Here is a 14,356-nt window from a genome sequence, read left to right on the forward strand (position 1 = left end):
TTTATTACATTTTGATAAAAAGTTAAATCATTCAAAAATTTTGATGACCTAAAATATCCATTTTGTTTCAGTGTAATGGATATACAAATCTTTTGGGTGTGACCTTATCAGAAGAGGAATAGAACTTCTTTCTGAGCAGAATACAATAATATCCTGGCCAAAGTTTGACAATTAGGAAAACGTGTTCTCTAATTTGTGAGCTCCAACGTTTGATAATTACGAAAGCGCGGTCTTTAAGTTGTGCGAAAATGGATAATTTTTTTTTCTGACACAATCCATAAATCCCCCATAAAATATTACCTGTAGTTGTACTTGTACTCTTGCGGCTGAATTTATGGTTTCCTATTGTCCCACATCGAAATATGAAAAAAGTCATGCAGAACTTGAATACTATAAATATGGGTTCTATTGTAACATGCAAATTGCCTTAAACTAATGAGTAAGGAAAACAAAGCAAGCGGTGAGAGCTGCTTGCAGCGCCTATCTCTATAATGCGCAAGAATTTCTGGAGGGGGTTAAAGGCTGGCCAAGTGTTGACGCTGCTTACTTCTGCAGAACTCGCTTGAGTGGGCCTCCCAAACCCAACCCCTGTCAAAAATAATAATAATTATTAAAATGTTTGATATCAAAATTGATTTATGAGTTTGACAAATAGGAATAGTTGAATTGAGATTGCTTACTGTGTTATGATTTTTTATTATTAATTTTTGGGTTCTTAAGGACTTTTAAATAAATTTTATCTTATGTGTATTTAAAAGGTTTATTTGATTTAGTATATTGGTCAGAATTAGGACCATAAAATTCTATTATTTAAACCAGGTTATTAATTTATCTAATTTTCATTTATAGAGATTTTTTTGTAGTTATGAAATGTTGAATTTAATAGACAAGACAAAAGGTGTTCCGATTTTATAGTGGATTGATTTTGTTTGAAATTGTGGTAGGGTTTATTCCTATTGCCTAGACACTGTGGTGTGATTTATTTCTATTGTCTTGTTAATAGAACATAGGTATAGGTATGTATGTAAATGGGCCGAGTATTGGCCCGGGCCGGGATGCTCCTATCTTGGATTAGGTGGCCCTTGGGCCAGACTCAAGGGGGATGCTCCTAACTAGGCTTAGGCAGTCCTTTGGGCCTTTGGCTAGTCCTTCAATAACTTGAAATCGAGACCCAATTACTTGATATGAAGCTTTGCATAGGTCTAGTGTTTTGTAATGGAATAGCCTATACATAAAAAAAAATGTTATAAGGCTAGGTTCCCTCACTTTTTAAATCTAGACTCAATCTAATTAACAATATTGAGTGGCTTGTCTCATTAATAGCTATCAAAACAAGAGGAGGTTGAAGAAGATGCACGTATTGTTTCAATATTGAAATGGTGTCAATTTTCTACTCTTGTTATTTACTCTCTTGTATGTTGTAATTGTACTTAAAGCCTCCCCCAAAAATTAATGAATAAATTGGCATTGGTCATTATTGCTAGATCAAAGTTTGGTTAATTTCAATTTTGATAATAATGAAATAAGGTTTTGATCTAATGCTTGTATTAAGTGTGATAAACAATAGGATCTTCTTCGAACCATTAAAAAGAAATACATGAAGTAAAAGAAAAGGAAATAAAAAGGAATCATAAAGAAGTTTATCATTAAAATATTTTATGTAAAATGACAGGTGCATTAAGGTAAAATGATATATTTTTGTTACAATACCGAAATATTCATCCATAAGTTTTTAATTGGTTTTATACTTTTATATTTGGATGAAAATTATTTTGAAAGTGAATAGACCTACCTAGCTTAAGAGATCTCTTTGAACCTCAAGTTTTTCATGAAAATCCATAAGTTTTCTTGCAAACATTTTTGACTTATTAAGTGCTCTTAAACTTGAAAATATTTCTTTAGATCGGTTAAGTTTTAGATAAAAGCTAATGCAATTTCATATGAGCTGATTAAAGAATGTTTAAAGCCTAAAAATTCCTCAAACTATCAAACTTATTAGGCTAGAGCACATGTAGATGACCACTTGCTCTATTGTGGGTGCAATAACTATTGAAAGCCATGTGGACAACCATATGGATGCAAGATAGATAACATCGCTACCACCTACTTCCAAACAATAAAGAAGTTGAACTCCAAGCAAGTATAGTGGCAAGCAATGATAGAGCTAGAAAATAAGTTGAGAAAGGGGTGTAAGAATAATAATCTATTTTAGAGGGAACAAAAAAGAGTACAAATCATACATAGCTCGGTGGTATTAAGGTTTCCTTATAAACCAAATGAAAAAGGATCCAATCCTCACGAGTTGGTAACAATTTCCTAGAGGTTCATTAGAGCCACTACCCACACTCGAGCAATCATGGGAGAGTGTCACCATATACTTCAACATTGGGTTACCTAAGTCAGAAGGCTATGACTTGATCATTATGGTGGTGGACAGGTACTTTAAGTATGCTACTTTTGTAATAGCCACTACTAACTACATCGCAAAGGAGGCAACAAGACTATTCTTAAAGCATGTGGTCAAGTAATAAGGGTTGCCTAAATACATCATTGATGATTGTAACTCATGCTTCATTGAGAAGTTCTGCATGAAGCTCTTCAAGATGATGAGTTTAGAGCTTCACTTTTCTAATAGTTTTTACTTATAGATCAATGAACAAATAGAAAAGGTGAATGCTTTGTTGGAGCTATACTTAAGACACTTTGAGAGTGTTAAGAGATTAAGCTATGTGGCTAGATGTGATCCAATTATCTTACAATCTACAAAAGAAGTGAGGTAACTAGTAAGAGCCTTTTTAAGCTAGTTATGGGGTAATAACCATTGACTGCTCAAACCCTTAAGATGACATGACTCGTTCATACTTGGATAATACCCTTAAGATGATCAAGAAGTGAGTTGAGAAGAAAAGACATCACATTTGATTATCGGGTTGGAGACTTGGTACTTGTCAAGCTATTTCTTTTAACAATTCAAATCCTAAATGCCAATACACAAAGGCCTTGTGAGGAGTAGGGATGACCATATGACGAGTTCAGGATGGGTCGCCTCTATCCCAACTCCATCTCGTTTATTCAAAATATTTCATATTCCCATTCCATTCAAAAAATTAGGGGAGGGGTGAGGTGGAAATGGGAAATTCTCATATTTGCCTTGTTCGGGCTCGTTTAATTTTTTTTTAAAAATTATTTTATTTTTTTAAAAATTATTTAAAATTTTAATTACATTAAAATAAATATATTTTATAAATAATTAAAATATCATCATTTTTATAAATTATTTTATTATATATATATATATATATATATATATATATATATATAAGAAAATGAAAATTAAATTAAATTAATTTTTAAAATTAAATTTTATATATAATCAGAGCAAGGTGGGACAAGATAATACCCAAACTCGTTCTGGGTTTTTAAAAAAAATCCTAAACCTATCCTAAACCCGTTTATTTAAATTTTAAACTCATCATATTAGGGACGGAACGGGTACTCGAAAAAGCCCGACCTATTGTCATTCCTAGTGAGGAGATATGAAGGCTCTTTCCCTATACTTGGGAGAGCTGATTGGGTGTCCTATTAGGTGTAGTTATCTCCTAGGTTAAATATTCATCTTGTCTACCAGGCAAGTTACTTGAAGTCGTGTCATGAAAATAAAGATGATCTCGGTCATAGGATATAAAAAAAGGTGCCAATAGCTATCGTAACCTCATACGATAGGGAAACAAAACATGTACATTATCGTAGATTGAATCATCATAAGACAAATACTTAGTCCAATGGAAGGGATTACCAAAGAACAAGGCTAGTTGGGAGCCTATAGATGCCTTATGGCAGTTTTAGGAACAAATAGAGAGGTTTCAGGTAGTAGGAATGTTAAAAATGTCTATACTATAGGTGGGGGAGAGTGTTACAACCCGCTCAAATGATCCCTCACTTGAGCTTTTATAAGGAGCAGAAAGCTTCTAAAATCATCTAGAAGTCGTCTATTCATCTCTACTAATGGAGGAGTGTATATTGAGAAGCCTGGAGACATCCACACACGGATGTGAGAAAACGAAGTAGTGTGGAATATTATAGACTTCATGAGAACTCTTGTATATAAATTGTTCATAACTTTAAAGAATTCCAAAATAGTGGGGAACTTTAAGAGTTCTAAAGAGTTCCTTGATGCATATAAATAAAGGGTGATCACATTTGGTTAAGATACCATACACTTGAGAGCTTTTCAAGTATTGTAAAGTGTTTCTGTGCAATACAAACTTCATTCTTCTAAAACTTTCTTTTAAGTGTTGCCTCATTCTAAAATAGGCTACGTCCATGGAGCTGTTGCAAATCTTCACAAAGAAAAATAACAAATGTTTATAAACACTCACTCCTCACAAACCCAAAACCCAATTACACCAAGAGAATTATAATTCTCTTTTTCTCCCAATTTTGGGATGAATAGATTGAGGAGAGGAAACCTCTATTCATAGTCTTCTATCACCACTAGGTTTTCATGTAGATCACATGTGACATTATACGATTCTGATTTGATTTACACATTATTACCAAATATAAATTACAATATACAATTCTGATTTACTCGTGTCCATAATTTCCTTTTTCAATATTCTTTATATACATATATATATATATGGTTATGAGATTGTCAATGTATATTTTGTGTCTTAAAATCATGGACTTTTTTGGGCAACATATGTTTAGTGGCATGTGGCATGTGGCATGTGCTTGTCTGTTGTCTTTATTTTATATTGTCGACAATCTTATTTAATGAAATGAAGCGAAACTGGTCCCCGTGCCTGCACACCAGCCGGATACGTTAAAAGTCATATGTTCATTTAACTTGTTGGAAAATACGAAGCTATGAACCTATGAACCCATGTGATGGCAACCATTATGGTCCAAAATCCCTTTGGAGCATTATAAAAGTGTATTTTAGCATACAAAAAAAATATAAATTCATGAAATTCAAATTTAATATCTTCAATTTAAAATAACCAGGATTTGATATAATTTTATATCAAAGGTAATGTCAAGTTTCTACCTTTGACTTGAATAAATATTAGTTTTACTTTTAAGAGTATGTAGAAATTAAATTATTTTAAGAGGAAAACACACTTTATTTTAAACATCCCTTAAGACTAGTGTGGTACAAGGTTACACCTGAAGTTATGACGATAGCTTGCTCATGAAGCCTAAGCTTGCCTAAGAAAGATAGTCCTTTCATACAATTGGATTTTTTACTAGTTATTTTATTATGGGTCTTATTTTAATATAAAAATGCTCTTTTTCTATATCTAGCCAAAAGATAACACTGATATCACTAATAATGTTATGTTTTGTTTATATCTTTATTGGTCAACGACTTAAATCTCATCATATATATTCAATAATTCAAATATTTTGTTTAATACCTTAACATTTTCTCTTTCACCACATAAGGATGAAAGGAAGAGACCAGGTGAGAAAGTGAGTCTTTGGTTCACCATGACTTAACTTATAATTAAAATGGTTTAAAAAATAATTTTCATCAAATTTATTTTTATTAATTTATTGTCTCACCCTACATGAATCCTTCTTAATTTTTATCCTTTTTTTTATTTATGAATTTTTTTCTTTATATGCACTTATTACCATGTTTAGTTGGTTAAATATAATATCAAATAGAATGAGAAATAAAATAGCATATTTTATTACATATTTGGTTCACAATCAAATATGATAACAAATTCTACAGCTTATTATATCTCATATTCAAACCAACTATATATATATATATATATATAAAGAAGGTGGTAATGGCCAAACTCAGACATGCTCACCAGTAAGCCAACCGTCTAGCCACAAATTTACTTCTTGAGTTCTAGGTAGGTGGATGGGGGGTTGAGTAGGGTGCGTGGGGGTCGAGGCCTTAAGGGTGAGTGGGCGAAGAAAGAATAAAAGAAAAGAAAATGGAATTTCAGTTGGAAAAAGGTGGTGTTACGTGCTGCACTGAGAGTGATTAGGAAGGGGACCAGAGGGGGGTTACATTTGGTAGGGAAGACACCACAGGATTCTGTGGTGGGGTTTGTGGTTGAATTGGGCTATGAGGGTGATTAGGAAGGGGACCAGAGGGGGTGGGGTGTGGGAATACACCACAAAATTCTGATTATATGTCTACTAATTGTCTCATTGTTTTCCCGTTTTTCATACTCAACTCAAGATGCTCATCGACTTATCTACTTAAGCAGTTAGTAGATGAATTGTTAGTATTCTCTAAAGGTTTGCTGACTATATCCATTATGGGGGACTCTTCTGCCTCATACATTCACATGGTAATTAACTAACTCATAACATGCTTATCCGGTCTCATGTTCGATTCTCCTAACGCTGTTCTGTATGTGTTTTGTAGGTGCGACAGATGATAGAGCTAGAAGTGTTTTATCTTCAACATGAGTAAAGAAGAGTGCATGGAAGCCCTATCCAAACATGCAGGCATTACACCAGTCATCACCTCCACTGGTTAGCTAGCCACTTTACGAACCCTCTCCCATGCCTGCATGCATGTACATTTTTGACTCATGGAGTTCTCCAATTCAAACCCCAAACTCATTGTCTATCCTCATCTGTAAGTTAATTTTTTTTATGCATGCAGTGTGGAATGAACTGGATAAGGAGAACAAGGAATTCTTTGAGTTCTACTTCACTGGCTTAACCCAAATCAAAGCTGATAGAATGTCAGAGGCGGAATTTAGAAGATGATATCAGAGTACTCCTTTAAAGACTGAGGCAAATGATCATAGATCCAAAGAAACTATCTCTACTGTATGGTTCTGGCTAGTGGTTGCCCATCTCTGCTCCCTCCCTATCCAGCAAATGGGAAGAGAATATGTAATAGAATAATATGACCAAAGCCTCTACTGTCCATCTTGGTGTAATAATGTGAAGCTGTAATTAATTAAGGTGAAGAACTTCTTAAGACTGCTGTTGAATTTCCTATAGAAACTGCATGAAGAAGTATGTTTATAACAATGTAGTAGACTGAATAAAAAAGTGGAGATGGCGACTCCTGGTTTATATACAGTGTTCCTATGTACGTCTTCATTGTTGCACTGCAGAGAATAATAACTTGATGTTAACAGCTAAATGCAGCTAAATCAGTTGGGGACCGGGGGCAAGCAGAAAAGGTAATGTCATATTGTTGGATATCGTGGACAAAAAACCCTCCATCAATGTGATTCTAAGTAAATTTATTAGAAACCTCACATTTTATGGTACACATGCACATAAAACTACTCTACATTGCATATGATTATATTGTACATGTAGCATACATACGTGATAATTTTTATTTATTTTTTTCTTTTTGAAGGAATTAAAGATTAGTTTTACCAAATCAATTGGATGGAGGTTTAGTTTGGGAGACTCCATTTTTGGGTGAAAACTAGATTAGTTTGTGTTAGTTCAAGAGTTCTCCTAATGGGGTTTTAATGATCACAAAACAAGGTTAAGATTAGTAATGGTTCAATAAAGTATTTCAGGTTTACTTATGAAAATTTAAAGAAAGCTCAAACAATCATGGAAAAAGATTAATATTGTGTGAAGACTTGGGATCCTTGAAGACTAAAAATAACCTAGGACCTTGTGTAAGATGGTATTTGTTGGTGTACTTGAATTTAAATTGTTTTCATGCACTTAGAGCTTTAATTTCATTTCCTTGAACTTAAAATTATCACTTTTATCAAAGAATTTAATTAATGATTTATTGTTTTAAATTATAACTTTGACCCAAACTTTCTAAACTTATCCTAAAAGAAGATTAACAAACCTTAAACTGGGTTGTTTAAGCATTTTATAGTGTAATCAATCGAGGGGAATTGGCTTGACTTGTCGAGAGGTATTTTTTCATCATCTCACTTCTAGTAGTTGGTGTATAGTCGATTGAGATAGAACCTTGACCAATCGAGGATCGATCAAGGATCAGTTGAATCAGTTGCTCAAGGGTTTGAACTCCAATGGTCACTTGCCAGTGCATCAAGTGTACAACAACTAGTAAAGGTTATGTTGCTCGATTGGTTAAGGCCTGTTTATGGCTTTTGGGGTCCTTGAGTTGGAAAACTGTATATTGAAGAGTTTTAGAGAATTTGTTGGTGAGAAAACAACTACATTTAATAATAAAAAACTCTATTTCTTCTCATTCAAAAACTCTTCCAAAATTACATTCAATTCTCAACTTACAAATCCTCTTGTGCACCTTCAAATTGATCCTATTGTATTGAGAGTCTAATTTGCTACTAGGTTTGAAATTATTAAATTCATTCTTAACTATCCATCGTGAGAGAAGTCATTCAAGTAGGTTGATTACTTGAAGAAGTTATAAAGGTACAATAGAACTTTGGAATCCGAGTGCAAAGAGTTTGAAGACTTTGACTTAAAATATTTTGAAGATGGTGAAACTTTCATTTGGTTAGGAGTTCAAGGAGAGTGAATGTAGATAGTTTACCAAACCATTATAAAAGAGTTTGTAATTTTTTTCTCTCAATCTCTTTATGTTGTCCTTGATTTATTTGTTCTTTTCACTTGTGTTTAATTAGTTCCCCCTTTGATGATTATCTAATTAATTTAATTAGTACTTTTTCACATTTTGTTCCCAGAAAATCTCACTTTAGTTGGTTTGCTTGACTTACTTAACTTTGAGACAAATGAGGTGAAGATATGGTGCCAAATTTTAAAGGACGTAGTTGAGTTTATATGGCTATATATTTACATAGAATCAACAAGAATCCATCTAAGAAAAGCTTTGAGGAAGTAAAAACCTATATGCCTTAAGTTATATTTTCAAATGGATTTGAAGACAAAACAATTGAAGAGTTTGAAGAGGAAAGTGTTTGACGATTTTGACAAGGATGAGGTTACTTTGTAACCTGACCTTGGTATTGGAGCGAGATTATTTTTTATGTTGCTCTACCTCCCGCAAAAGACTATTTGATTTGGCTCAGTTACCAACTAGCAGTCTTGTATTTGCACAACCCTATAAGTTCTTTCTGATTATTAGATTAAACATTAGTCAATTAAAATATGGTCTCTAAAATTATCAGTCATGAGCTTAGTAAAACTTAAAACTTAGTAATTAAAAATTTTCAACTTTGAAAAAGAGAATTAGATATATTATTTTTCAAGATAAATTTGAATACACAATTGATTCTCCTTTATCAGCACCAGAGAGAAATGCTTCAACCACAATTGGAAGAAATTATGAAAAATTCTTAAAAGATGATAAGAATGCTAGTGATGAAATCATGTTGACCTATATGGAACCTAATGTAGAGATTACTTTTGAAGATTATAAAACTACTAAAACAATGATTGATGCTATTTCTGTAGCTCATGGAACTGCTTTTGAATTACATGTACAATCGCTTATAAAAAGTAATTTTGGAGCTAAGAATGAAAGAGTCAAATTCTGTAGTTGAGCATATGAGATGATTATGCTTGCTAAGGAATTTGTTGCCATGGTAATCCCATTCCTAGACTCCTAGTAAGTTACAAGTCTTTACCATTCTATATAGTCTTCCTGATTCTTGGGAACTTATTGTAGTTGCTTCAAACATTAGTAATACTTCTCTCTTTATGAAAAACTTTCCCATGATTTTAGGAATAGAGGCACAAAGAAGGCAAAATAAAAAGAACAATGAATCATTTTTAATGTTTGGGCAAACTCAATCACAAAGACCCTCATTGTCTAATCCTAATAACAAAATCAAAAGCCAGATAGAAAAGACTTTAAAACAAAAGGAAGACATTTCAACAAGTTTAATAATCATAAAAATTCTAAAACCTTAAAAGGTAATTGTTATAATTGTGAAAAACCCGAACATCTTAAATTTAATTTCTAAGATAATCATAGTGCTAATAATAGTAATGAATCATGACTTGATTTATGTGGTATCTAAGTCTTTACTTGTTGATAGTAACACTAATGCTTGGTAGCTAAATTGACTCAGGATCTTTAACGACATGTGCCAAAGAGCAAAGAACACTTTCTTACTTTCAAAGAGGTGAGAGCTGGAGATCATCGTATTTACAATATAGATAAGAATACATTTTATGATGTTTTACAAGGAGTTGGTACTATTAGACTCCACTTATTAGAATAAACAAATCTTTTCGTTATTGAAGTGCTCTCTGCACCAAATATGTGAAGAAATCTATGTCATGCCTTTATCAGGAAACTCACTTGAAGATTTGTGGGAAAATATAGAAGAATTTTATTTCAAAGGTTAAGCGTGATGATCTTTATCGTTTGATAGTTAATAATTCTTTCGTTGTGATTACTAATATTGTATTGTCTTTTTCTTTTTATATTAAGAGAGTATATAATATAAATGATGATGATGATATTTCTTATTTATGACATATTAGACTAGGTCATGTATTAGAATAAGTTAAATTTATTAGATATTTGCGAACCTTAACTTAGTAGAAAAATAACTAGAGAACCCTTGAACAAATAAAAAAATCTAAAAATTTATTAGATATTATCCACTCTGATATATGTAGGCCATTAAATGTTGAAACTTATAAGGGATGCAGTATTTCATTATATTTATAGATGGTCACTCTTGACATGATATATTTATTTAATTTATAAAAAATCACAAGTCTTATAAAAATTTAAAGAACATAAATTTGAGATGGAAACTCAATAAGTAAAAATATTTAATGCTTTCTGAAGGTAATGTTTCCAAGCCTTACTTCTCATCATTTGCTTCTATTGGTTAAATAGGAATTGCGCCCATCTGTCCTACACAAAACGGATTGTTCTTGGATGTCAAAGGATAGAAGATGAAAGGACCATATATGAGAGGATTGGGTTGAAAATTATATTGCATTTGCAATACAAATTTCTACAAATCAAAACTCCATTAAATGCCCATGCCTACAATTTGGCCATGTAAATCTCTCATATTTTATCCACGCAAGTCCAAATTTTAAGATTAAATCCCAAATGAAGTTAATATTCACAATCGGTTCATTGCCTAATAACTTAAGTTTTAAGAAAATTGGAAACTTAATATGACTCAATGACATAGGGGAAAATTCAATATGGTAAAGGATAATTAAACATGATAGAGGAGAATTTCAATTTGGAGCCAAAGCACACTGATTAGAAGACAATAGAATCTATCGAGTTTTGGGCTCAGCCACCCTATGCCATGGAAGTACTCCTCCTGTGCCTCAGCCCAACAGTAAACATTACAAATACCTCTTTTTTTAAAGCTAGAGTTTCTGTATTCCTACTCTATCCCTGTTTGGATTACAAATACCTGCCATACAATTGATCGAATGGTTAGAAACAGTACTGCATATTGAACACTATAGGTTTAAATTTTTAAGGAAATGTTCGCTGGTTAGAACAATTTCCTTCTGGGTCTTTATTGATAATGCTAATTGTTTTTTGGACAATTGCTTAGGTCTCAATTGAGATTGTGTGTATGAGGAAAATACCAGGACAGGTGCCTCATTTTTGTTTGAATGCATACTATTATTGGTTTTGATTTATCAAGCAACAGGGAGCCCCAACTGATGTCAATTTTCCTTTTGTGGGGAATACTTTGGGACTGCTGGACACTGAATAATAATAAAAAAGACAAATCTGTCAACAATTCTATGAACAAGACAGGAAAAAATTATAGGAATATTGGAAATGTATCAATTGAACTGCACATCTTCAATGAATTCAACAAATTTGATCTGATTTTCTTCATTACTAAATTGAGAAATGCATCAATCTGAACTTGAATTTTCCTTTGTATCTTCCATGGTTTGTATGGGGTTGATATATACAACAATTAGGGTAGATTTGGCACATGATCTACAAGGAAGAAGGAACCCTACTCCCAAAATCAAACTTATCCTTCTTCCTTATCGTATGGACTGATAAGTCTAATTTCATATATGCTTTGAGCCACAGGATTGGGATAATGTAAGTGGGCAGAGAGCTAAAGGACACTCAGAAAAGAAACAATAGTAAGTCGACATGATTGAAATGGATGGAAGATGGAATATTGTCCAAATTAGCAAAGCTGAGATTCTGAAAGTAGTATAAGGTCCCCACAAAGTCCTCACGCTTGTAAACCGAAGGCACAACAATGAGCTAAACTGCAACCTTTCAGATCAAGGAATTGAAGAAGGACCCACCAAGCCTGAAGTTGCATAAGTGCAGCTGTTTGATTATTATTATAATTCTGCAAGCTAATATGAATTATTTTAAAATGGAAAAACAGGAGCTGAATCACCAAGGTGCCCTTGAATTATATATCACTGAATGGTGATGTATAGTAGAGGGCGCATTATGAATTAGGATAGCAGCCGAGGAAGATACAGTTGGAAGGAGGATGCCATGGGATGCATACTGGGAGTTTGTCTGTTTGGAGAATGTCTAAAAGGAGGACCCACTGATCACATGGGGATAGTGTGGGGCCCTTAATTTCTTGTGGACACTTCCTTCTAGCCAATGAATTCTCATTTACAGATCCTCTCCAATCCCCTCTCCACCAGTTATCATTTATCCCCCACGCAAGACTTCTGTCCCCACTCCACAATCATCCCTTCCCTTCATCATTCTAATTATATAATAGTCATTTGCAAGTCTCTGGAGTTTGCTCCTTGATCAAAAGATTACACCTAAAGCTCACAGATCAGTACTATAGCAGTTATGGGGGACTCTTCTGCTTCATACATACACATGGTTCCTAATTATTCTCCTATATTTGATTTTTGTTTTTTTTTTCTTTCTTTTTCGTTTACTACTGTTTTTTATGATCTTGGGTGGTTGATTTGTAGGTGCAACACCTGATAGAGAAGTGCTTGATCTTCCACATGAGTAAAGAAGAGTGCATGGAAGCCCTCTCCAAACATGCAGACATCAACCAAGTCATCACCTCCACCGGTTAGCTCCTTTAGATCATGCACGAATCTCTCTCTATGTGTTTGCCTTTCGTTCACATAAATCCGTACGGTCGTAATATTTTTGTATAAAAATTTATGTGTGCAGTGTGGAATGAATTGGAGAAAGAGAACAAGGAATTCTTTGAGGCCTACCATACTCAAACCCAAACCAGAGATGACAGAATGTCAGAGGCTGAGACAAACGAAATGATCCAGAAGATGATAGCAGACTCCAAAGATTCGGACTAATCAGAACATTAATTCTCGACAACTCTCCCTACCTTTTGCTTCTGGTTGGTACGTACGTAGTTGCCCATCTCAGAATCATCCATATCCATCAGCCAATGAACTTGTTGTACATGCAATAACTTTGATTCTACGAATTGGGTAAATTTCTATTGGGAAATACTCCTGGAATCTTGGTGTATATATCATGCGTTTATTTGTGGGAGTTGTTGAGTAGTCTTGTCTTCAGTAGTGGGATATAGAGAAGATCAATGTGATGTTGGTAGGAAAGCCAGTTGGATGGGCCAGTTGACACAGCCTAGTAGTGATGGCAACCTTTTTTGGGATTGAACCAACGGTCTAAAACGACTGCCATTGAGCTGATCTCACTTCTCAATAATCGATGTTGCATGTGATGTCATCTCCTTCAATCACTCCATAATAATAATGGAAAATGTCGGATGGATGGGTCCATTGAATCGGACATCACATACATGATTATGTGTTGGCACTTGTCACTGCAACTGTGTTGTTTCGATTGATTGATAGATTTTCCTTCAAACAAATAAATTGTGTTGAACAACAGCATAAAAGAGAGAAATTATGCCCACAGTGGGGATGGTCTTGGTTTTAAGACTTTAGAATTCATTTCCAAGTTGGATGAGTTGTTAAGTCATGAATATAGGTTGATAGCTAGGTTTGATCAACCAAAAAACAATAAACTCTTACCATTTAAAATTATTAAAAAAAATTAATTATAGAATTAAATATTTCATATCATGAGTAGGAGTTGATGTTGGATTCTAGTTAAACCCACAACTAAACCTATTATTTCAATTTCGCGAATCCAATTCAAATTTAAAAACCAGCACAGTCCAATCAAATGGAATTTGACTAAAGTCGAATTCAATCGTATTAAATCCACCCTAATTATTTTATCATGATTTCACTTCAAATCAAATTTTGATATTATATTAAACTATCAATTTTTCTGAAACTTAACTTACAGAATTTACGGGAAAGAAAATGAGGTGAGATAAAAGATTAAAAATTGGAATTAATCCAAAATATGAGAAGAGAAAAAGACAACCTTCATTTTGGAAGTTTGCCTAACTTATTCCAAAGAAGTATCAATGCTCAAGACGCATGAAAAAAATGAATTGCAGGGTTCTCTGGGCTAGCTATTGAACCT

General features: G+C 33.4%; 1 protein-coding gene and 1 non-coding gene across 2 annotated transcripts; both read left to right on the plus strand.

Moving 5' to 3' along the window:
- Positions 1-422: 422 nt before the first annotated feature.
- Positions 423-578, plus strand: LOC117929413. Its single transcript, XR_004653759.1, has one exon. It is a non-coding gene; the product is annotated as a U12 minor spliceosomal RNA (small nuclear RNA).
- A 12,040-nt stretch (positions 579-12,618) lies between these two features.
- On the plus strand, positions 12,619-13,548 carry LOC117929068. Its single transcript, XM_034849259.1, has 3 exons — positions 12,619-12,739; positions 12,835-12,940; positions 13,046-13,548. The coding sequence occupies exons 1-3, from the start codon at positions 12,707-12,709 to the stop codon at positions 13,186-13,188; spliced, it is 282 nt and encodes a 93-aa protein (XP_034705150.1). The 5' UTR covers positions 12,619-12,706; the 3' UTR covers positions 13,189-13,548.
- Positions 13,549-14,356: the final 808 nt, after the last annotated feature.

This window comes from Vitis riparia, chromosome 13, assembly GCF_004353265.1.
Source record: "Vitis riparia cultivar Riparia Gloire de Montpellier isolate 1030 chromosome 13, EGFV_Vit.rip_1.0, whole genome shotgun sequence".
In the NCBI taxonomy this organism is placed as follows: Eukaryota; Viridiplantae; Streptophyta; class Magnoliopsida; order Vitales; family Vitaceae; genus Vitis; species Vitis riparia.

Bases quoted from the DNA above. Each gene is read 5' to 3' on its own strand.
- LOC117929068 (XM_034849259.1), top strand. From the start codon at position 12,707: ATGGGGGACTCTTCTGCTTCATACATACACATG. The intron at 12,740-12,834 runs GTTCCTAATTAT...GTTGATTTGTAG, and splicing joins CTGCTTCATACATACACATG to GTGCAACACCTGATAGAGAA. The intron at 12,941-13,045 runs GTTAGCTCCTTT...TTATGTGTGCAG, and splicing joins CCAAGTCATCACCTCCACCG to TGTGGAATGAATTGGAGAAA.